The 26116-nt window shown below is 39.8% G+C and overlaps 1 protein-coding gene across 1 annotated transcript; it reads left to right on the top strand.

The window, feature by feature from the left end:
* Positions 1 to 2271: 2271 nt before the first annotated feature.
* Positions 2272 to 22647, top strand: LOC133976525 (transmembrane protein 163a). Its single transcript, XM_062414744.1, has 8 exons — positions 2272 to 2494; positions 3721 to 3840; positions 10987 to 11030; positions 11127 to 11218; positions 14749 to 14845; positions 21553 to 21664; positions 22222 to 22363; positions 22587 to 22647. The coding sequence occupies exons 1-8, from the start codon at positions 2287 to 2289 to the stop codon at positions 22645 to 22647; spliced, it is 876 nt and encodes a 291-aa protein (XP_062270728.1). The 5' UTR covers positions 2272 to 2286.
* The last annotated feature ends 3469 nt before the right edge of the window (positions 22648 to 26116 follow it).

The raw sequence follows: 26116 nt of genomic DNA, 5'->3' as shown, positions 1-26116 counted from the left end.
ATTAGTTCTCCATTTGCAGCAATGCAGGAACATCAATGGTTTGTGCTCTTGTGAAATACACACATTAGGTATTTATAGACACGTTACTTATATTTAGCACCAACCTACCATCTGTTTCTTGGATTTCTAGTTGATTTATCACAGAAAACAAAGCCAACGATACAACTGAACCGCCTGGAGTATCCACTAGAGGTCACTATTGTCTGCTGGTCCCCCTGTTAGAGCCTTAGCTCAAAATCCTCATAATAATACAATATGTCATAGTCAAAATGTTAGTTTTCTTATAGTGAAATGGCTTCATTTGGATTGAAATGTATGGTCCCTTACCAGATTTAAAGATCCTTGAGTCTATGAAAATGTAGACTGTACGTCAAAATGAAGATTTCACTGACTCTGCACTATCACTTGACAACTTTGAGTGACATAAAACTCAACTTTTAATACTGAACACATGTTTTTCTTCTAATTTGCTTAGAAAACCTGTAAACACTGTACACTCAGTTACATATAGAATAAATAAGAATCCAGACTGTATGCAATACATGTTCTTAATCCAAACATTTGTCAAATATCTCCCTATTATTTGCCACCAAGATTTCCAAGCCCCAGTATACCAGCTGTATTCTCGGGACAGGTGGAGCAAAGACTGAGGAATGTCAAGACATCAATATTTGTGGCTTTAGATGTATCTCCCTAATACATATCTGGAAATGTCTTATTATTATGATCAGAATATAAAGCATATGATAATGTGTTGCTATAGTGCAAACATTTCCATAGCAGATTAAGGAGCCTCCTGCATTTCTTACTTTCTACCACTAAATGGAAGCAGAGACAAGTATCAATGTACAAGTTGAATGAGTGTAATGCATCCTCTGCCTCAAGTGCTCCATCAAAACCAGGTGAAAATATATTGTATATACACATTTGCTTCCTCAGTCAAAACCTCATTTGCTTGATTTAGTCCAGTATTTACTGTATATACCACTGAGTTGTCCATTATAGCCTCAGCAATGGGATTCAGTGTGAGGGGTATCTGCTTTGATTTCTTTATTTATCATATAGGCTATATCAATGAATTCATCTTACATAGTTTTTCCATACACAAAGTAGATGTATTATATAATTTATAGTCAGACTAGGCCGCATTTAAACATCACACACCTGCATCTCCCATTTTTAGTCTGCAGAGTACATGCTCATCAAGTACCTCTGTATCTTAGCAACCACCTTACAGCAGTCACATTACTTTTCCTGTTATACTCTGATAATCATTTATTACTGTTTCCAACCCAAAACATCCCCCTGCTCCACTTCACACTCTTCAAATATCACATTTTAGGCTTCATTTCCACCTGCTGCAAAGATAAATGAAGACAGACACTCAGTCAGTTATCAGTAATTAGAGTCCAGGTGTTGAGTTTTCACTGCGACGTGAATTGGACACTTCTGAATGTTTTTTCTCTATTGTTTGTCCAGACGGTGCGCAACATCTTTTGTAAAGTTTCTCAGCATACTCATAATACTTCCGGTTGTCATTTTCAAATTAAATAGCGACAACAGAGTGCATACAGTTTGTTATGACCACTTTTAGAGTCTGTATAATATCAATAAGCTATTATATTATTCATATTAATGCGTAAGTAACATTTAACATTGTTACTGGTCAATACAGCAACTTTATAGGCTGAAGTTTACTTTATGTATGATGTGTTTCAACTGACTGACTACAAAGTACAACATATAAAGTATACATTGGCATAAAATTGAGAGACAAAATTCTGCTTAAGTGCATTTAACTTTACAAACTTCTTTGACATCCAACAATATGAGAAGTCAAAGATTCAGCTAAATAATAGTTTAAGCTCAAATGTGATAACACAACTTTGCGTGTATTATAGCATTTTGGATAATAAAAAAGTGTAACAGTAGCTAAAATGTGTACATACACCAAGTAAATGTTGTTTTTGACTATAAGCTATAATGTCAACAGACCAGCTATTATAAACACCAGGGTCACGTGGGTTTCACTTCTTTTTTTTCAGGTGATAAATGGGCGTTTGTTTTGAAGTCCTCATCTCTTAATTTCCGGCATAATTTCCCTCACAGAGCGTCATTTGGCGCAGCTGGACCTGCAGCCCTGCGGAGTGTCCCCCCCCCCCCCTCCCTCCCTCCCTCCCCTCCTCTCTGTCTCCGGCTCTCCCTCTCTCCGTTTCAAAGTGTGCACTTCTCGACCAGGTGTGACATTTTTGGAGTGCCTCATTGGAACCGCGAACCGCCGAGAAGATGACGGACTCCACACCGGCGGACCCCACCGCCGTCCCGGATCCGACTCTAGTGGCGGCGGTGAACGGACAGTGTGAACAGGCGGATTCACCTCAGCAACAGCAGCAACAGCTACAGCAACAGCAGCAGCAGCCAGGCACTGAAAGTCAGGGAGAGGGGCTCAAGATGGACCAGGAGATGAAGATCACAGACAGCATAGAGGACGGAGGTGAGATATGTTTAAAGTTTAGTAACACATTCACCGGATGAGCCGGGGCCAGGGCGCACATCACGGTGCGTAAAACCAGGGTTGATCATGCAGTGGAAATCTGATTATATATGAGATTCAATCAGCTACGGAGAAAATATGTCTCTGTAATTTGCCACAAAGTATCCCAAACTACATGCAAAAGAGAGAAGCTATTACATAAGCTATGACTGGCACATTAATAGTATGCTCATATGATGAATTATTTACAGGCAGAAATGGAATACTTAATGTGAGTCTTATGTGATCACTTCAATTCTGCCACACACATAAAAGTACATGTTGTGAATACAGATTTGTATTAATTAAAGTGGGCTTCTTTTGGGATTGGGTATCTTAAAATAGACTCAACAGTTTTTATGACTTGACTGGTCATTCTAAAAGGAATTGAATGCATTTTAAAGACTCTACCAAACCCTGATTATTGAGGAGCTAACATAAGACAATCTATGTCCTGCATATTTCCGACCATTCTGTCATTATTACTTCAGAAAAACTTGTAAGTGTTGCCAAATTCAAATCCGATGTGATGTTCATTTAAAAGCATAATTCCAGATTTAATTTTCAAGTTTCTACAAGTTTATTGTCATACTAAAGAGAAAAAGTGAAACCTCGATTCAATTCTGAAACACTGCAGCATGTTTTGAAAAATGGTTCACAGTAATGTTAAGTACTTATTATTAGTAGTTATAACTGCTTAGTACCAGTAAGTAACAGCTTACTAGTGTAGACTGTATCTGAACTCATATGTCCTAATCTATAAGCATAATAAATCTGATGATTGTCTGGTTAACATTACCTAACTTTATTCATTCACTTTGACTGTCTTGTTAATTCCATTTGATTTTGAATGTAATTTCAAAGACTGTAATGATTTATAATTTTAATATTTATACAGTGCCAATCAAAAGTTTGGACACATCTTCCCATTCACTTGAATAAGTAAGTGTGTCCAAACTTTTGGCTTGTGTTATATTTTGTATATTGAGTACTTTGTAGTCTAGCCAACTCTAAGGCATTACATCAGCTAGTTTACAGAGCTTAGCTGACTGCAGCATCTAGTTAAAATGCTGATAGTGAATCGAAGATAAACAGCGTCCTTGATAAAAATCTTATTTCCTCATTCTGTCCTCTCTGGGTTATATTTGGGTGTGATGGGTCACTGTTCCCTGTGTTTCTGTCTGCAGGTCTTCTGGAGAGCAGCATGCGTCTGAAGCCGCATGAAGCACAGAGTTACCGTAAGAAGGCTCTGTGGGTGTCCTGGGTATCCATAGTGATCACCATCATTCTGGCCATCGCCGCGTTCAGTGAGTTACACCCGTTCAGCCGCTGCCTTTAAAGTGATGCTTTTTTACATTGTGTGCGTGCAAGAAACGATGCTATCTATACAAACTTTATCTAAAGGAGTGCTGCTGTTTGGTCCTTGGGTTGAAGGACATGTTTGTTAATTAGCGTGACACCCAGCTGATCAATGCGACACCCAACAGCCGAATTAAACTATAGTTGTAAGTTTGAAGGCACAGACTTCATGCCAAGATGTGGTTAACTTGTTTAATTAATTCCTAACCTTCAGCACTTCCAACATTTCCAACTTCTATTGAGAACATTTTTTTCTCAACTTGGAAAGCAGCAAGGAACATTTTTGCTGCCAAGACTGTCGACTTGACCTCGACTCTCGCTGCTGCTACTGAATTTTTATATTTTTTAGATGCAGAACAAGTCGTCGCACCCCGTGTTCGTCATAAGCGTTCCTGTTTTTCTCTTCATCGAACCTCCGCATGTAAAGAATGAGACCCCTGCGTGACTCATTCTGGGTCTCAAGGCTGAGAAGAGAGAGGGAATTACTGACTGATTCTACATCATTTCTTTTTCTAGTCTCTTATCATGTCAAAGGTTTATTTCTTTTAGTCTATTTTGAACTTAAGCGAGTCACTTTGTAGATCAAATGCAGGTTTTCGGTTTGAGTTGTGGAGTCATTTAAAGTGAGAAGTGGTGCTAGAGATGACAATTTGATTGTTAGTCTTGCAGTCTAGCAGGGATTTGTGACCGTCGCCCACGGCAATGATCGACTCATGTTTCTTCCTCTTCTGCAGTAAATTCAGATTAGTGGTTGACAGATGCAGAAGTAAAGAGGACAAGCTTTGCCACAGCATATAGCTGATCACCCCAACATTGGTTTGCAGATGAGCAGAGATATGAGAGTTTCCTGTAGCATGATAGCAGCATAGTGATTCTCCTTTATAACTTTGTTTTTGAGAGTAAATGACAGATACACCTGCTGCAAGGCCTTCCACATCTGCACATTAGCCATTTCTCTTCATTTCACATCTTTTTAATGGAGTTTTCATTGCACATTTTTATCACATCTCTCCAGTCCCGCAGTAGGACCCCCCTCGCTTGTCACATTTTTTTTGCTTGCCTCTACTCATAAATTAAACATGGCACCACTCGGATGTCAGCTGCACAGATGAGCAGAGGGAGATATGAATGAGGCTGATGTAGCAGCAGTGATTCCAGTAAACAGTCTCACCGGGCCAGTGTCATTACACATGCATAATTGTTTAATGTCGATTGGATGCTCTCTTGAGAGAAACAGGAGAGAAGAGGAAAACGCCGCGGTTCAATAATTAATTGGAGTGGAGATTGAGGGAGAAATTAGGAATTGGAATTCGATGTGTTGCTGTGGGTTGGGGTCAGGATCGAGAGTGGCGACCCCGCAGGTTCGTTAAGAGTAAAGAGGATGAAGGATATTTTGTTTTGGAAATCCGAGGTTCTTCCTGAGTTTAGTACATGTTGTTTTCATTTTGCCGACTTCCTGTTCTGTTGAGGAAACAGCAGAGTGGCAGAGCAGTGGGACAGGCCCTGTCTCACAGCTTCATGCTTTGTCGTGTGAGTGTTAGATTAGTTGCGCTAATACGCTCTGAAACAGGTTTAGTCACTGTAAAGAAGAGAATCTAGTTCTGCATTCCTCTATTACAAATGCTTGTTTATATCCACTTATATTTGGTCAGATTAACTGGATTTTTCAACCATACCTTCAATTACCATAACATTTTTTTTTTTTTTGCATTTCAGTATAAGAACATATCTGTACTGACTTTCCAAGCTTTGAAAAAACTCAAATGATTTCAATGTTGCAACATTTAATATCATATTTAGCACAACCATGATTTTATTTGCCTCTGAATGCATTAATGTATGTGTGCTATAAGCTACAACTACTGTTTTCTACTGTTTAATCAGTGATTTTTTTACATTATTGAGATGAAAATGATCAATCAGTGCTTAAAATATGCACCAAACATCCATCTTATATCACTGCAGTCAAATGTAACAATGCTGTACCTCATTCTTGAAGGCTGAGATAAGTTCAGGCCCCTTAACAACAGCTGAAGTTATGTTCAGTATGATCTTATCATTGCCCTGCAGAGCCTCCTTTCTCTTCCTTCTACCCGCAACTTCCTCTTTGATTCACACTGTGAAAATAATGAACATTTAGTAGGAGACGATTCACTGCACCAGTTGTGTGATCATTAATCAACGTCAGAAGTGAGACACTTGTTAAACCTTTTCAGCTGTCCTTTGGAAACAAGCCACTGTGTGCTGAATGTAAAGTCCTTCCTTAATGGAAAATCCTGTTGCAACTAAGAACATTTAAATAGACATAGACTTTGTGTTAATCCTACATCTAACATCTTATGTTTGTTAACATCATGCATTGGTCTGTTTTCAGTAGGAGCTATGTGCATAAAGGAACATTATGAAGTAAGCCACACCAAACAAAGAAGGATGCAGAGAGAAAGTGAACAGAAAAAAACATCCATCATTACTGTATCACATTTGTAGTTTATATTTAGTTTAGTATTTAGTATGTGGATAAAGTATTTATAGCACCATTCAGCTGAGCAAGTCGTGGCTTATTTAACTGACAAGCTGTACAGAGAACAAGCAGATAATGACTCTTTCTCACAAAGGAGGCTGATTTATAAAACATGTGAAAGTTACAGTAGTTTGACATTTTCTTTCCTGCTATGAGTTAGTGAGAAGATGCCACTGTCAAAGCTAGAGCAACCAGCTGATCAATTAGCTTAGGTTAGCATCAAGATTGGAGGCAGGGGAAAAAACAAGCCTCTGACCAAAGTTAAAAAATAACACCCAAAAGCTCAATAATTCAGGATGTAAAAATGTCAAATTGTAGTTTTATGGGGACTTACATGCTGGAACTGCTTCATTTCAAGGCAAATCTTTTTTTACAACCCATGTAGGGGAGCAGTGATATGCTAACAAATCATTACAGCACCTAACTACTTATAAAACTTGTCATTTTCATACACTGTATACATTACATCAACAAGTTATCACATGTTAATTAGTTAATTAGCTGTAGAGGTGTTGCTATGCAGATTTTTTAACTTTAGAGTGAGCCAGGCAAGCAGTTTCCACCTGGTTTCAGTCTTTATGCTAAGCTAAGCTAACCCTGTCAGGCTCTAGCTAGCTTCATATAAAGTGTAAAGATATGAGTTGTGTCATCAATCTTCTCTTCTAACTTTCTACAGGAAAGCAAAGGGCATTTCCCAAAATACTTCAAACTATTCCTTTAAAAGTAGACTTTAAGTTTTGTAGTGTTGTCAATGTGGACATTTTCCACTATAGAGAGGCGAAGTCCCCTTCCCCTTCCTGCTGTCTCCCATGGAACCTTATTTTGGACAAAATATGTATGGTAGTAAACAGCTAGAGACTTGCTTGTGTGATTATATCCTAGTAAAAAAATACACAGGCATTGTGTTAATGAATAAGGTCCCATGGTGGCCCAGCAGTAGGGGGGAGACTTTGCCTCTCTATAAATTACCTCAGTGGAACTCAAACCCTGACGTCTGGCAGTGTTTTTACACCGTGACCCACTATGGTGGATGTAGAGCTTGTCAGAGGCATGCAGGGGTATACGTCTAGTCACCACCTGCTGCTGTTCCCTGTCAGCTCTACATGATGACCTAGTGATAGCCGCTGGTTAACATACCCTGTCAAACATTTGCGTTACTCAAACATGATAAACACCAGCTCCTATGTGTCCTATATGTTTGAGTGTATGTGAATTTTGTCATGGATGGGCAGGTGCTTTAAGTTGAATAAAGCTTTAAGTTTATCGTAAAAACAAACTAGTTGGCCTGTTAATATTCACACAGTAGAGTGACATGACCTCTGACCAGCTACAGGGAGAAACTAGAGGAGAAGCTAACTGGCAACAGTTTACATTAAATGAGGTTGCCAACTCAGCTAGCTTTACTTTAGTTCAAGGAAGAGTTCAACATTTTGGGAAATTCATATATTCAAAGTATGGAAGTGCTGCTAATAGGCATTTAGGCGTTTTTAAAAGCTTTGAACTAGGGCTAGCTGTTTCCCATTGTTTTCAGTCTTTATGCTAAGCTAAGCTAAGCTAATGGCCTGCTGGCTCTCTTTTGATATTTAGTGTACAGACATGAGAGTGATATCAACTTTTTCATCTAAATCTCAGCCAAAAAGCATATTTCTTCCTATTGATGAAATAAATTGAAAGAAGTCTAAAGCAAAAGTCTTCAACAGTGTTTCTGATATAGCATGTGCAATGCAGTTATTTTTTATTTTGGATAGCTAGCACAGCAGATGATTTTAGTCAGAACTTCCCTCTTTTGGTAAAACTGAGGCACATTGTTTTGGCTTTAGGCAACCAAGATTTTCACCTTCAGTCCCTCAATAACAGCCAAATGAGACGGAGTAGATTAGAAGTGGGTTGAATGGATGAATTACTATTACAACAGCACAGTGACACAAACGCCATCAGTTCACCAACTGCAAAAGCAACTGACAGCAAAGTGTTTCACTGATATGAATAATGCATCTCCGGCAATAGCCAATAAACCAGCAGAGCTCAGATGGTGTTTTATCTCCTGCTACTCTTGTCAGATGTGACAAGGAGGGAAGAAGGGAGGAAGAGAAGGGTGGTGGTGGTGGTGGGGGGGTGAAGACAAGACTTCTCAACAGTGTGTATGTGTGTGTGTGGTAGCCTGATGCGATGCTGGAGCTACGTCCCAGCAGACACCCACCCAGCTTTCTCGGGAGCCAATTAGCCCAGCTCAGCTCTGACGACCGCGGAGCCGCAGCAGATTCATTTACACACGATTTCTTCTCTGCGCCCCTAATGAAGGAGCTAGGAGGAGAGGAAGGAAAGAAAGAAAGAAAAAAAAGAGAGGATGTGGAAGGAGGAGCAGCAGATAGGCATTTCTGGATTTGGAACCCCAGCTCATGACGTTATAGATACATCTGCAGGGTTTCCATCCCAAATCTAAAAATGGGTTTAAAACAGCAAAATTGAGGATGGAATAAAGAATTGAGTAAAACAGAGGCTGAATGAAACTGTTGAACAAAAAAACAACTTTTACATGCAATTCCCTTTGTGTGCAGTAAAGTTACAAGCCTTCCATACATGTTACCGTCAGTCCTTCACATGTAAGACAAGAAAGGCTTTTGTTCATGTCAGCTGATGACAGATATTGGTCTACACAGCCCCTCCCACTTACACTATTTACTTTCATTTTAAAGGCTGTCAACTTGTGTTTGCTGTACCTTAAAGTGGAAGTACAGACGGTTTGACTGTTTTTTCTTATTTGACAGGAAGAAAACCTCCACCTTGAATGTCTATAGAGGAGCCTGACACAGCTGAGCACACTGTGATCTGTTTTCATTTCATAAGCTCAATATTCTCTAACTACATTTTCACAGGAATAGTGAACATTTTAGTTGCTTATCTTCTAATTTTAAGCATCTTTCTCATTAATACGACACATCACAGATTCAAATTCAAACAAAACAAGTTTGTGGTGGCCTAAATCAAACAGCACGAAGCTGCTTAATGTGTCGAGGCGAGAACAAAGAGGAGAAACAGCCTGATAGGTGCTGACGTTTTGCTAAATTTACCAACCAAAAGTTGCTTTATGGATCATTTTCACAATCTGTTGTTGACACTGCTTCTGTGCTGCAACTCTGCAGCTCCGACATCATTAAAAATCACTCCGACTTGTTTGTATTCAAGAGATTGTCCATGTGGGCTTATGTATTTGCAAAAGCATAAAAGAGCAGTATTTGTTTCTGTTTTCATTTGGGTCGGGGCGATGGTTGAGGTGGTGGGGGTGGGGGGTGGGGGAAACAAGAGGATGAAGACGGAGGAAGGAATCATGTTCTTAACATTCATGCAGCAGAAGCAAAATAAAAGAGCAAAGGGGGGAGCAGAGAGAAAGAGATAGCACACGGTGCTGTGTTTCTGCATGCAGGGCTGAGGCGAGCTACTGGCCCCCAGTGGGTCTCGCTAAAAATAAACCAGGGAGGAGAGGAGAGGATTCCTCCCCTTTATCTATCTGCATCTCTCTCTTTCCTTTGTCTCCTCTTCCTTCTCTGCTCATCCCCTCCCACTGCAGGTGTGTGCACACAGCGATTAGTTTTTAAGAGCTGATTATAATTGGACCAAAGCAGCCACACAATTAGCTGAAGACTAAATGACCACAATGCATTGTGTCCTGTCTGGAAGGTTTGCTGCAGGAACTAATAAAAAACAAGAAAAGCAATTCCAAGTCACAAGGCACCTCTGGACATACACCATAATCATCCATCACTGAGTTTAAACAGAGGAGGGCTCCTGAGCTGCAGTACAATATGATGCCCCTGTGGAGCTTAAAGGAAGGATTCTCCTAATCAACGCTTCCTGTCTGGCAGCAGTCACCCTTTACTTGTTCATGTGCTCAGATAGTGACAGGAGATTCTCATGCTGTGTTCCTGCAGAAAAACATTCATCTTAGACTGCAGCATGTCATTGAAAGATTGAAAGGAAACTAAGTGTGTTATTTTATTTAGGATTTCCATGTTTCCATTACTCAAACTCAAAAATCATTGAGGGTGACATTGATGTCGAGCAAGAAAGAAGAACAATCAAATAAAACAAACATATAACAAATAAAGTGACACCCTAATCAGAGAAGTTAAAAGGTAGTGATTTGTAGTGTGTTCCAGGTGGATGATGCAGAGAAGCCAAAAGCTTTTCTTCAAGGTTCTGCATGAACACGAGGGACATGGAGCGTGAGCCAGTCATTAGTCCTAGTGTAATGTGTGCCGGAGGACTAAACTTGCAGGGAAGTAATATAAGAAGGCAGCTTTCCAATAAAAGCATAACGTGTGTGTAACAAAAACAGAGAGAAGCCCTGGAGGATTCAAACTCAAATTACAAAACCGAACAGAAACGCATCACTACTATATATCAACAGGTGATTTGAAATGAATGGATGTAGCTTCTTTTTTTTTTTTTTTTTGAAACAGACAATTATTGGTTGCCTCAAGCAGCAACTTTTTAATGATGATATGTTGTGAACAGGATTAGTGTTAGATATAAAGTCATATTTCATTCTCTCACTCTCTGTGTTTTCTTGCAGCTGTTTCCATCATGCGACACAGCGCTTCAGCTTTTGGATTTGCTGTAAGTCGACTGTAAATCTTTAATAAATCTCCAGTGGTTAACAATGTCTACAGTGGTGACACGAGTGTAAATTGTCTTTTTGTTTTCACTCTGCAGTTTGATGCCCTGCTGGACGTATTATCTTCCGCCATTGTACTGTGGCGGTACAGCAATGCTGCAGCTGTCCATTCGGCACACCGTGAATACATGTGAGTACCAGACAGGTGGAGGTCTTCCACTAACATGCATATATATATTATATACATGAGAATTCGGTGCTCCATTTATATCTTTTGGTATTTTTTAAATCAATGTTCAGGCATGTTGTTTTGTATTTTAACTTTTTTTTTTGGGGTCTTAAAATCATATACTGTTGGATATGATTTAGGTCTTCTGAAACCAGCAGTTGTTTGAACCTTCATTTAATCTTGCCCAGATGGTTTAATTCAGAAAAGTGATCAAATGTGTCCACAGTGTGTAATGTGTGTGTGTGTGTGTGTGTGTGTGTGTGTGTGAGTGTGTGTGGTGTGCTTTGTCCTGTAAAGGAGCGTTTCAAACAGCCGGTCTCTTCAGCTCTGTCAGCCTCGGCCCCCTGGGACCGATCACAGACGAGTGCCTTACATCTTATCTCTACCTGGCTGAGAATGATGTGTGTGTGTGTGTGTGTGTGTATGTGAGAGAGGGGGTCAGGTGGACCTTTCAGAGCCTGTTGAATGGTCAGAGTGCTGGCAGCAAGCAGGTAACCAAAAGACAGAAAAGAAGGAGCTGTCTGTCACTTTAGCTCTGTTTAGATGCTTCACAGCTAAAGAAACTTGATCTTTGAAATAAAGAAACTCAAACCAAAACAGAAGCATCTGCTACCGACTGACTCAGATGAAAGAAAAACGTTGCCATCTCTCTCCTTACTGTCGGAGCATCTGGTATGCTCATACAGTCCCAACCCGAACACACAAATACACACACTTAAGAGAGGAGACGTGTCATGGTCTCAGAGGAGCGACTGCTAATTGCTGTAGAGACAACGGATGAGATCATGTCCTCCGGAGATGGAGAAAAAGACATTAATTTAACAGTTCATTCAAATATCTCACATCTATCCAAAGTTTAAAAAGACACTTATACCTGCAGCTCTAAAGCTCGCTATTTTATATGTTTCTTTTTGTGTGTTTATGCATACAAACAAGATGCTAACATGGCAAATGAGTGAGTTTTATTAGGTGCTGGTTGGTGTATTTTTTGACTTTATACAGAGCCAGGCTAGCTGTTTACCTTTTATGCTACGCTGAGCTAAGCTAGCAGGCTAGCGCAACCGGGGTTGTAGCTGGTTACTGCTGGTCACTGGTTGTAGCTTCATGGCTAACACTCAGCTAACTCTTGACAAAAAAAACGTTAGCACATTTGTATGGGTAAAGTTGGTCAATTCAGTTACGAGTCATCAGCTTTCCTTTATTCACTACAAACAAAACAAAATATGCTCTTGTGGTGGCAAAAAAACTGAAAAAATGAATTATTTTGTCCAATTATTTATTTCCCGCAGGTTAATATAGCAACAATTACAAACAATATCAATTTTAGTACCTTACAGCTAGTAACAGCTCTAATTTTTTCACAAGTATCATGCTAATCCCCTAAAATGTAGATTAGTCAATATGTATAATGTATATGTATAAGTATAGATATGGAAATTATTTGATAAAACTTATATTTTATGACCAAAGATTTAAAGAGTCATTTTTCAGCAAACACCTGGTTTAAAGACCTCAAAGACATCTTTTTCTAAACTTTCTTCCTTTGTAAGAGCAGCGGTGCCTTTAACTACAGGATCCATTCAATTCACTCTGCTTTGGATAGATACACGACACATCTGAGTGTTAAACCTTTACATTAAAACGTCCGTATAAAGTCACATCCTGACAGCAGACTTCATTCACTCCAGCGGGCTAATTGGAGAATTTGGATAAAGTTCAAGAGGCTGCTCAGGCAGTAATTGGCTTCACCGAGAGGCCAGGCTTCACTCACGCAGACCCACACAACCGTAACACACTGATATATGCAAGCATGTACTGAAACACACCAAGAAGCCCCCCCCCCCCCCCCCCCCCCCCCCCCCCTGCTTGTTTGTTAAGCAGCTGAATGAGAAAACTTGTGGTGCACAACCAGGCAATCAATATTCTTCTTCCTTTTTTTGTATTTATCTGTCAGTGTTTGATAGAGGATTATGTGGCTGCATAGTGGTGCCCAGGTACAGACCGGTTGCCACGGTAACAAGCTCACAATGTCAAAACAAGATGAATTAGTGAGTTGTGTTCCGAAAAGGATCATGGACCCTCATTCCCTTCTCTGTGATAAAGGTTAGAGTGAGGCGCTGCTATTGATATGCAACAGTTATGATGTATTGATGTATTAAAACAGAGGGTGTGAGTTTTGCTGAAAACCGTAGGCGGATTTGTGGGTGTTTTGGTGTTGTTTTTGTTGTGGAGCCAACAGCAGTGATGAGATACCGTGTTATCCTTACATCCACAGTGTGCAGCAAACAACAGGGGGCCTGTTAGTGGGCATTGAGAGCTCCTAGAGAGTGTGTGTGTGTGTGTGTGTGTGTGTGTGTGTCCTGCTGTGGACTTCTCGGAGCGATGCTGGGTGTTGCCTTGGTTACCTCATCCGGTCAAAACCCAGGACACCGAATGTGGCTCGAGAGCAGACTTCAGAATTGAACACACACTGGTAGCCATGCATGACTGGGGCATATGCTCCAGTTGTTTTTTGTCTCCCTATAGACTTTGTCAATGGGGTAAAAGTGTTAAAAGGACATCTGCTGCTTCCAAACAAATCCAATCTGTTACATCAGTGTCACACTATTGTCATTCAGGATCATTTTAGGGCCACAGGAAATTGTATTGTGTTATGTACATTTGCTGTTAATCAGATGCAGGGAGATATTTAGAGTGCAGGGAGCTAACATTTCTGTAAATTTAGGTTTTCTTTATGTTCTATGATTACATACGCTGGGGCCAACATGGGCCAACTCCAACAGACTACATTTCCCATAATGCAACCCACTAGTGTCCCCCAACTCAACAAGTGAATTATGTATAAGAAATAATATTGCATATATAATTTATGCAAAATAATAGAAATAAAAGAGGTTTAGTGTTCGCCAGCAGCATTATGTACCTATCAGTGTGGAGAAGGCTTCGAACAACATTTAGACCACAATGTGATGAGATGCCATTTCTAAAAACTGAAGTGAGCAGTTGAAAAACAAGATGTGAAAGTCATGAATTGTATATATAATGCCTTAGATGGGTGTAGTTGCTAAAGGGGGAAGTTGCACCCATCACCTCAGTAATTCTAACAGCTGTAGATAACAGAGATAACAGCTGTGTGTCACTTTCACCATTTTCGTTATTTATCTGGGGTTTCAGACTGTTGTTATAGGATCTATTCAATGTCTAAATGTCTTATACTGGAGTCTCATTTGTATGCAAACTGCTTGTGGATCTATACTGATTATGTGATCCACCTAGCATATGTGGATTAAAGCAGTGATATGATGGGATAAACCTGCTCTTAAGGAGATTGTTTTTAATGGTAAAAAAAAGAGGGCAGAGTTTTGCTACCATTCTGCCGTTAATTTATTTAACTACAGTAGACGGCAGCTTCAGCTAATGAGTATCAGCAGTCTTTATTGGCTCACACTGGACATTGTGACTTATATTTGTTTCTGTCTTTTCCTCCACAGAGCTTGTGTTATCCTGGGTGTTATTTTCATCCTGTCTTCCCTGTGCATTCTGGGTAAGGCCATCCACGACCTGGCCACCAAGCTGCTACCTGAAGTGGTAAGAATTAACCGCCACCGTGTTTTTTTGCCTTTTTACAATAAATGTGCAGGAATTGCCTCTGACTGTGGCGCCGGGGTCAGAATTTGATTTAACATGGAAATGGATGGGAGCTTTGGATTAAAGCATCCACCATATGGGACAGATTATGTTATCCATTTAACACTTAACATAACACACTCACATGCTGCAGGGTGCTAGGAGTGTATTACTGTCAGCTGAATAGTCAAACAGTATCAACAACGGCCCTCTCACTGAACTCAGACAGCAGAATTTAAGCCAAAAGTTTAGGTTCATAATCAGATTTTTAGGTGGAATTTGCTGCTATTTTTAAAGCGTGGTCACTTTGTCTAGCCAGGATTCATCTGTAATACCATTTTCCACCAGCCAGCCAGAGACCAGGATTTCACTCAGTATCCAAAAAAAGCCATTTTGACTTCTCGCCCGTATCTAATAATATCTCGACAGTATCTGAGTGTACTTCTTAGCATCCAAGACAAACCAGCAGGGAGCTTTTGGAGTTATTTACGTGATCTGATGAAGCTGCAGCTTCTCAGTATGACTGGTTCTATCTCCGGCTTGCCATTTTTAATTTGACTAATCTGATAAGGCGGTGCTTTTTTTTTTTTTTTTTTAGTTTCGGTCGTCACATGGCGCTGGTCATTGGAGGGGTTGGCAGCTCAGTACTGACTGAGGCCAAGCAATAAAAACAGGAGGGGCTGCCAGTTTTTAGCACATAGCTCAGAGATGTTGCTGAACAGATGGAAGGTTTCAGTTCGGCTGCTTTGTCTTCAGGCTGAAGAAATGTGCAAATGGAGGCCAGATGATTTGGTTTTTGATTGAATTTGAGGTGGAGGCTGCTGCAGGGGTGGGGAATTACAGGAGGGGATCAGTTTGTCAATTTTTTCTGTTTTTAAAATCTGTATTTCTGTATTTATAAATGACAGCAACAAAGTCTTTCATATTCATGGGGTCTCACATATTCAGCACATCAGCAATAACTGAAGTTTAATCCAGTCTGCTGCAAGTTTCACATAATTTTAAGCTATGGTTGTAGCACTAATCTATATTTGTTAGCTTTTTGCAATATTGTAAAATGCCTTTATCCAGCAGTGAGGTTTATTAAGTGCTTTATTCCTTATTTTCAGGTTTTTAATACAATAAAAAAATGTTGTTAGAGAGATCTGATATCGACTTCTGTGTAGTCAGTCAGATTTGTCTTTTTAATATCTTTTTTTTTTTTTTTTTAAATAATTAGATTTTAAAGTCCCTGATAACTCGGTTTTGATTCTAAAGTATTTCTCCACAATTTTAAATTTGAAAGAAAAATATAATAATAAAAACATATCTATGTATGTTTAAAACTCAAAAAATCAGCCAACAAATAACTGTCATCAGAGTCTGATTGAAATGTTGCCAAATCTCGATTATTGCTCAGAAGTACATGACATCACCTTTCTCTAACTGAGTCCCTCCCACTTCAAACCAATGAGGAGAGCATAGAAAGAAAAAAAAAGAAATACAGAAACGTCTCATGAAATAATCCAAACTGTTCTAACTTTAGCAGAAAGTTGATCTAAGAAACCATCGTTCAGATCAGATTTAATAACTTCTGCTGCGTTGTCAAGGTGCGTCTGCATTCACCAGAACTTGAAATGAAAGTGAAAGAATAACAATGCTGTGAATGTGAATCTCTGCAGGTGGTAGTGTGGTGATAATGAATCCACAGACGCTGTTGAAAATCCCATTTTTATCCCTCAAATGAAGCTAAAATAACTTCAAGTACAGTGAGAGAAACAAAGCTTGGTAGACAATATCCTGGAGAGTGAGTGTGTGTGTATGTGTGTGTGAAGGACGTGTAACAATGTTGTTGCTGCTAGATGAAGAATGTCACAAATATCAGGTGTGAAAACTCAGGAGCCTTCGCACTTCCTCAAATAGCTTTATCACCCGGTTGCCGCGCAATAGTCATCTCCGTAGAAACGCTGTCAAGGACCTGAACATGATGATGATGGTGAGAACATTATGCTTTACCGAGCCATTTGACTAAAGAGTCTCTTTCCACTTTAGCTCTATGATATATTGATGGACTTTAGAGATAATATCGCCTCACATGCACTTTATCTACTATCAAACAGTTACAAGTTGTGTCTTCTACTTGCTTACGACTGTTTTAAGACTTTCATTGAACTACTATAAGAACTATATTACACTACAGCATATAATATATAAAACTGTACTCATGGAAATAGTCAATGTCAGCATACATACACTTGAAAACATGCTTTTTACCCACATTCCCAGAAATCTGTGTCACTTAAAGCAGCTGTAATTCATATTTTTATAACAATTTATCATCTGATAATGCTTTATAATGGGTTTCAGCTCATTGTTGAGCCGTTCAGCTGCTCTCTTAGTGTTGCGTTTGTTAGTTATTGATTAGCTGGTGAGCGTAGTGGAGCATTTAGCAGCTAAACAGCAAGATATTTCCCTCAGGAGTTGGTAGGACGACACTGAGATAACTGCACAATTTAGCTGATTTAACTGTGTGTATGTGTGTGTGTGTGTGTGTGTATTAACTTACTGCCTTTGTATTAATTGAAATATTACTGCTTCATTGTGATATTAAGAGTGTTAATTGACAACCTCTCTAAGAAAGTACAGAAAGAAAAGATACACAGTATATAAAGAAAAGAAAGATAAAAGACAAAATGTAAATTAAAAGTAAGATGTTTAAACGTTGAAAAAAACAAACATGACGATTTGGAGAATAAAACCTATAGTCATCGACGTAGCTAGATGCACTTTAGTCATATTTTTCATATCCTTTGATGCACTTTCTGAGAGTTCACATATAACTCACTCAGGCTCAGAAATGTTTTCAAATCCTTCATTGATTTATTGGAGCAACAACGTTTTCTGTCTATTCAGCGAGGCAGAGATGGAGCTAACAGACAGCGAGAACCGAAGCATAAACAAAAGCAGAATGTCGGAGCGGCGAGGCAGACAGACTGTGTTTTTCTGAGCCGACCTGCTCCTCTTGTGTCACACTCGAGTTCTGGCAGACAGGTTTCTGGTGCATCAGAGTTAGAGTTATATATAGCTTTGAATATGCCTTGCGGCTCGCCTCAGTATGCCGATGTTGGAAATAAGGTTTGTTTTTACCTCCATCTATTCCTCATTGCTATGAAATGTTAATAAGGTAACCAGCTGCTAAGGTATGCAACAGTGAGAGGGAGGGGAGTAAGACAGGGGGTGGAGGAGGAAACATGTGGAGGAGGATGTGTGGTTTTTGACACCTGACTGTTCTTGATCCACGACTCCTCTGAGCCCAATTACTGTCAGTTGGCATGCAAAACAAATTTTCTCTTCATACACACATATCATCAGCGGTTTGTGAAAAACCCATTACAGTCTCAATTGCTTATGCACAATTTCTGAAAGCACAACCACAAATCTAAAAAACACACAAATGCTGTCTACATCTCAACAAGTACAGTCAGATTTTTGAAATGTTCTTCATGCAGAACAAACCGTAGAAAAAAGACAATTAACCTTCTACATATACTGTAAAGAAAGAGAAAATGAGGCCGCATCCTGACTTTCATTTCTGTCTAGCCACAAGCCCTCATCCACATCACAGGCAATGTTCTCCCTGACAAGCAGTGGGGACGTATCGCCTGGCATGATGAATCCAGGCCCGATATGCTTCAGCAACTGTATCACCACATGCTTCCTCAATTGCTTGTGGGAGGGGTATGGACTCATGGGGTCTGCATTTATATATAAATGAGAAATGGAGAATACGTTGACAGATGATGAACAGAAAAATGTGAGTTGTCGATGAACCAGTTGCAGACCAGAGCAGCCCAATGGAAACTTACACTGTCCAAGATGACACCCTATCTAGGCTGCTCTGGTCCATCCATCTACTCAGCTGTGTGTCCAAGAAAGTGATGAGATGGGTGGTATGGTTGATTGGTTGGTGATGTTATCCCCTCGCTGTCCTGGAACCTCAACATTTTCAGCCCTGCCTCCCTTGTCTTCAGACCATGATCTTATCAGGGGCAATTAATCCACTAGGTCATAGTCTTGGTCCTCGTCTTGCTCGCCCTCCTCCCCTGACTATCACTCCTCTTTCCGCACAGTTGGCGTCCATTGTTCTCCAACACAGTAAATCTCACCTTTGACCCTTTTATTGTTAAAGCTCTGATTGCTCATTGAAAAGCAACAGGTGTTTGCCCCTATGAGGAGTTAAGCATTCTAAATAGCAGATTTCCATGTGAATGCAAGAGATTTTATCAATGAAGATTATGCAGTGAAATTTTTCTTCTGTCTGGTTTTTCCACATCCAAGTGATTTCAGATGGCCTCCTGACTGCCCCCCCCCTTTAAAAAGCAGTGCCATGTTCATATTCACCACAAGGATCTCTAGCTGTCAAATGTAAATGTCAGCCATTGTTAACATTCTGGGGAGGGTGTGTTTGTCATGAGCTCTCCCTCTCTCTCTCTCTCTCTCTTATTCTCTGGTATATGTGTGCATCTGCGCCTCATGTGGGATAAATGCCATCCCACTTTCTGACTGCATGAAACAACAAACTGCTGGAATCTTGATGCCGAGGTCACTGTGGGAATTTCCCATGATAGCAGACTGAGGACATTTTCACATTAGTTACGACTGATTTGTACCGTGTCTGAATACGATTGCTCCTCCTTCTCCACTCCACATTAGTAATGTTGTTCCATACCACATGAGCACACTTGTAACATAGATGATACACCAGTGTATAAAAGACCACCAATCACAAGATCCCAAAGCCCATACTTTGGAGTCAACACTATGCCTACTGTGGATATTTTGGTGCCAGATTAAAGATAGCAGAATATCAAAATATTTTATTTTAAGGATAGTAATATGCAGATAACATATGATATGATACTCTAAACTGTCAAATAATTTTTGCTTTGGCATGAAATGTTAAGTTGCTGCAGTTTGACAGCAACTTAACATTTCATGCCTGTCCATTTAGACATTTATAGGCATGACCTACTGATAAATACTTGCAGTGTTTTACCATTTACATCACCTAAAGTTCTTTAGTTAAGGGACTTTATTGTAATTAAAAATGTAACAAATCATTATTTTAGTTACCAGATACATTTTGATCAAGTAACCCAATTGAGAAATCTGTTTTGAGCAGGTTTACTATTCAAGGCAAATAAAATAGGTTCAGTCTTATTAAAAATGTAGTTAAGTCCGCAACAAAGCCATAGCATTAGCAAACAAGATAAGGCCACAATAAATAGCAGATTTCATATTAATGACATTATTAAGAAAAGAACAGGTGCTTGGATTGAGCCCTGTGGCACACCTACTGATCTAATAAGGTACTTCAATATTTACACACTAAATATGATTACTTAAGTATAATTAAATCAGATAACTACAAGGCCAGTAGACTCATTTATTACATAAAATCACATAAGCAAAAAACATAACAAATTATGTGTGTGTATGCCTGTATTTGCTGAAATAGAAAATGTGTCCTTGCTGTTGGAGAATTTGTTCGATGCTTTTAGGATAATGTGCTATTTAGCTATTTTATTTTCACAGCTGAGTCACAGCACTGACTCAGGTCTATGTAGCATGCTGAGGTTCTCTCTCCATCTCCTCTTTGATGTCTATACACTCGCCAAAGTAGCTTTTCATGGCTCCAAGGCCATAGTGCAATATTAATGCTGCCGCAGAGGCACTGAGAGCTACGCAGCTCCCTTTCTCTCATCCATCCCTCCTCCTCCATTCGTTCTTTGTACATTTACATCTGATGCTCTCCACCAGAAGGACTCACAATAGGTGCAACAAGAAAGTCATCTTAAAAATCTTGATTAAAAATCAAAAGGATTCATCAGAGAGGAGCAGAGCATTTCCAACACAATATTGGTCATGATAGAAAGAATCCCCAAGAAAGGCAATTAAATACAATCTATGGGGAGCAAAGGAAAACATTTAAGTATAATTTGAGTGAGAAAATTATATAATTGAGAAGCTTGACTCGTCCGTGAGCAGAAGGGCTGGACCACAGCATGAATCAATTAAGCAGTGTAGCACTGAAATAAGGCATTTCTGAATGAGTGGTACTTAGGGTATTTACAAGAGAGGCAAAAGAAAATGAGGGGAGAAAGAGAGGGAAACTGACGGGCAACAGCAGTCCCCTGAAACAAAGATGTTGCAATCACACAATAACCATCAGGCCACCGCAAGCAGTATTGAGCTGTGGTTGCGGTGTGGATGGAGCCATCTCATTAACAGTGATGGACAATCTTCTAGAGGGTGGGAGAGTACAGAGGTTGCCTTGTGAAAGTCTCTAATGACCTCAGATAATGCCTGTGGTCATTGATCAGTTGAGACAAATAGGACATTTTTTGTAATATTTCTTTCAAGTAATTTTTTTTGTTGTATCTCCTATTTAACTGCTTCTTAATTAGCTGATACGACTGTATATCTTGATGAAAAATATAGTCAGTAATAGTAGTTTGTATATACAGCCTAGTAAGTGTCAAACTTGGTTGATTGAACCAGTGATGAACATTGATAGAGGACCCAGGATTAAACCCTGAGGCACACCAGTGAGGTGTAAAAACAGAGCACGTCAATAATATAAACCATGTCTCTTACCATCTCTCTGTCCATCTGTCCGTCTCTCTCAGGATGACTTCCTGTTCAGCGTGTCCATCGTCAGCGGCTTGTTGTGCATCATCCTGGCAGTGGTCAAGTTTATGCTCGGCAGGGTGCTCACGAGCCGAGCCCTCATCACTGATGGTAGGAGCACACACACACACAAACACAGCACAGATTAAGACTATAATCTTCAAAACAGCATCTTTTTAAAAAATGTGTAATACAGAGTTTTTTTTTCTTACCTTTTGATAGTAATCGCCGTCAGTGTGACACATTTTTTTTTTTACTAAGAACTTGCCGTCACACCTTCGTCACTCACATGTCTGAAACACTCGTGCTATAAAGTAACAGATACTGGTGTCACGTGGCAGTTCGTCACTTGTTCGCTGGTCAGTCGCATTTCGTTTTTTATGAGTTGACCTTTCATTATCTTAGACATGTCAGGAATCTTTCACATTACTGGACACTTTAAAGATCACAGCAGCCAATATCGCATGTCCACTGGACTCTTAGCAGGTTTCTGAGGTCTAAGTCTAAACTCAACATGGGCTGAATTCCAACACTGACTCTACAAAACCCTCATCAGCTGACTCAGACAGGTGTTTTCAGTTGTTGTGACTGATTAGACTGCCAGACTACCTCAGGTGTGAAAAACAAGATTGCATGAGGTGTCTTTTTTTTTTTCTTCCTCTTACCAGGATTCAACTCTCTGGTGGGGGGAGTCATGGGGTTCTCCATCCTCATCAGCGCTGAAGTGTTTAAGCACGAACCCAATGTGTGGTACCTGGATGGGACAATAGGTGTCCTCATAGGTCTGATCATCCTCTCCTATGGAGTCAAGTAAGTGACTGGTAGGGGTGGAGATGTTTTTTTTGAGTCGAACTAAATGAGCTCTCAGGAGAAGTTTATGATTTTACTTTGATGTTTTCCAACTACCGCCAACGCAGTGAGATTTTTCTGCCTCGAGCAACAGCCAAAACTTGTGGGCTGGAATAGGAAGCCCAGCTATATTTTGTCAAACTTAAGAGTATTTAAGTCTTCTCTTCTTTTTCCTCCCCCGTAGGCTGCTGCTGGACATGGTCCCACGGATCCGACAGACCAGAAACTACGAGCGCTTTGAGTGATGCACCGCAGAGGATATAGGGACGAAAGGAGGGTTTTGGGAGAGGTTGGGGTAGGGGGAGAGGGACGGGGGATTTCTGGAGCTTTACAGTCCCCACAGTCTCTCCACAGACAATCACACTCAGTCCTCAAGGTGCCAACGAAAGCGTCAGTGTCTGTACATTCCTCCCATTCAAAGATCTGAACTGCGGATAAAACTGCAGCTTTTAAGTGTTTATGATTTTCATTGTACATACAATATCCTTATCTGTCTTTTAACAGTGAATGGGGCAGTTCTGTTCTTTCATGCCTCCATATATAAACAAAAGGGTTAAAGAGATAGAAGGACTGAGGAGCGTGTAATCTAAGTTGTAGAAGAGACAGGTACAAGGTTGGACTGTAGTGTACTGGAGACGAATGGACCCTGAGAGTCCTTAACTCCATGAAAGCAGCAGATATTTGTACAGCAAGTTGATGTACAATACCTCAGTTACACCTCATTACCCTGTCACAACACTGCAGTTTAGGTTTCTCATGGTTCTTAGAGGCCTTTGTTCAGCTGTGCTACGATATGTTGCAGCGCGGCAGGTCAAACTGATTGATGTAGCTGATGTAGCAGCAGTATTAAGGATGTTTCATGTATCCATTTAGCACACACACACATACACACACACATACACCCACACAGAGGCTCAGTAACATGTGAAATGCTGTTTACATTATTTGTCTAGACTGTCGGTGGGTGGGAGCAGGAAGCCAAGAGTGGGCACAGTTTCAGCGACTAGCTTACAGCCCCGGAGGATGAAAATCATCATTTTCTGGCACTGATTCTCACCAGAGAGTCATGACCTCCCTCTGCCTCCAGCTCACTGAGAATGTGTCAGAAGATAAATGATTTAAACTAGTTCCGTGTAATTCAGGGTGTTTGCTCGTAACGCTGACAAAAAAACAACCCCTAAGAACATTTTACACTCACAGCTTGCGCCATCTGCTGGCCGGTAGAGGTACCAACCACACAAATATGAAATGATCTGAATGTGCATCTCCTTTTTTTTTTAAAGACATAAGGAGAAAGATTTTTAGTTACTAAGATAAAGAAAAAGGAAAAAGATGAGTTCATTATTATCATTTGGGTCATGGATTTTTGTCAGGCATCAAATTCACAACCTCTTCATACTTGCATCGAGCTGCAACAATCAATCCAAAGATCAACCAGATTTCACACTGATGTGGGACAATCACAGTTATCTCAGTTGTCCATCATTTTTGGCACAGCTAATAGCTCTAAATGACCAAAACAGCCAGGGGCGCTGGCAGCTGTTGTTATGGAAAGGAAGCCAGTCTGGAGCAGATTTCCAAAAACTGACCCAGAATCCAAAAGTGAAATGATTTGAGCTTCAGCTTCTTAACACACTAATCTTTAGCTTCTGCTCTCCATTAGCGGCACACGTAACACAGTTTTAACCTCACTGATGGGATGTTTATGTCCGAATTGATCCTTTAGAACTTTAACTATCTCTTGAAGTTTTTATGTACAGTCTTTTAATTCCTACTTTTTCGATATATTTTGTTTTTTTAATGCAGTTGTTTCAATCAGGAGAGATCTATCATTCTGATCTGACCTCCAGAAGCACAACTATCCTGTGGCTCAGGTATAAAGATGTTTGTATTTATTTGATGCCTGATAAAGACCCATAGCTATATAATCTCAGGTCTGACAGTGTAAGGAAATCAAACTTTTTTTTTTCTCTTTTGCATGATCTCCTTTTCTTTTGCACCTGTTTGCCAACACATATGATACATATAATATTTAAATATCTCACTGTGAAGCTATTTCAGTGTTCAGGTTAGAAGTGACAGAGGTTGCATGAATCCAGGACTGTCTATTCATGCTCGAATATTTAACTGCTGAGTCATTCCACGTCACGTCCATTTAACATCATCACTCACTCAAAGTCTGATCCTCGTTACCACTGATCACATTTTGGCGCCTCATCACGCTGACTGCCCTGATGGGTTTGGACAACCACATCAAGTCAATATTTATCTTTTCAAATGTTGTGGCATGAGTCAATATGTGTCCTCTCTTATCTGGAGCTGCTGGGAAGTCTTTTTTAATACCTGGCGTACAGGTTTTACCCTTGAATTTAGATGTGAATATGCGGAAAAGCACAAAACAGAGAGATCAATGAAGCACAGCGGCTACTAAGCTGCTCACGTTGTATTAAGAAGGAAGCTGGGATTTACTAGTAGGTCGTCAATATACAATTATTCTAAAAAAAAAAAAATCACTCATCACTTTCCTTTTTTAACTCCAAAGCCTTAATCTCACTGCTCAGTGTTTGGTGAATGTAATTATCAGGTGGCGTTTCAGCTGTCAGGTGTCTGATTGTTATAGATTACAGGTGTGAGAGGATGAGCTCGCCTCACACAGTATTCATACGTTTTCCTGGAGGATGTGACTGTAACTGAATGTACACACTGTGCTGTGTGTAGTTTATAAACTGTGCTACTGTGTCTGCTTTGGTTTTAACACATTTAAAGGATTGATTTGTGCACAATAATGGTATCTTTAGGTTGTGAGAAGCATCGTGTATGGAATTATATTTGTGCTTAAAAACTTAGGCTCAGAATATGATTTTTTTGGGGAAGCTTTGGACACAAATTCACAAGTATAATTCCATATGAACTCAGTTTTGTATTACTTAAACAAACACATGTACACACACACACACACACACACTGTGGGACTCGAGCTGCAGACTGTACTTTTCTGTGCCGCTGTAAATACTCAATCTGTATTGCTGTGATGTAAAAGAAATGTTCAAACCAGAGTCAGAGCCTTTTTGTCACAGAAAAAAGGTTTATTTAAAAATAAAGTTATATCCCTCTTACTCGTCAAGGACTGTGAAAACAAAAAAAACAAAAAAAAAAAGGTTTGTCATTGCGTTATTCACCTCTAGCTGCTCGGACCACAATCATCACCACTGGTATTTCAGACACTGGATGCTAACTGACAGCTTCAAACAAGGTTGAGATTGAAAGAAAAACCCTAAAAAAAAACATTGATACATGTTTGTATAACTGTAAGTAGCATTGTGTGTTTTTTTGTCTTTATTTTACAATGGAGACATTCAATGCTGAGGTTAACAAAGACAGATATGGTGAAGGCTCTGTGTTCTGGTGAGAAAGAACAAACAGAGCTGATTTTTTCTTCTAAGCAAACATTTGATAATCTGATCGACAGCATGCTTCCAATAAGCCTGACTAACAAAAGAAATAAGGCGTTTGCTGCAACAAAACAGGTTTGACCGACTTCTCTTCTGAACGGCTGCTCACAGGGAAGGAACCAAACTGACTTTAATCACGTCACTGTTGGAGGTTTTAAAATGTTTCTTTTTGCTTACTAAAAAATAGCAGAAATCTCACTGTTGGTTTAGATTTTTAATATGAATGTGAAGATGGACTTTAAAGCACAAATCTGGTGATATC

This window comes from Scomber scombrus, chromosome 24, assembly GCF_963691925.1.
Source record: "Scomber scombrus chromosome 24, fScoSco1.1, whole genome shotgun sequence".
Classification (NCBI taxonomy): domain Eukaryota; kingdom Metazoa; phylum Chordata; class Actinopteri; order Scombriformes; family Scombridae; genus Scomber; species Scomber scombrus.
Note: the sequence above shows the minus strand (reverse complement) of the source record. Positions and strands in the feature narration are given on the sequence as shown.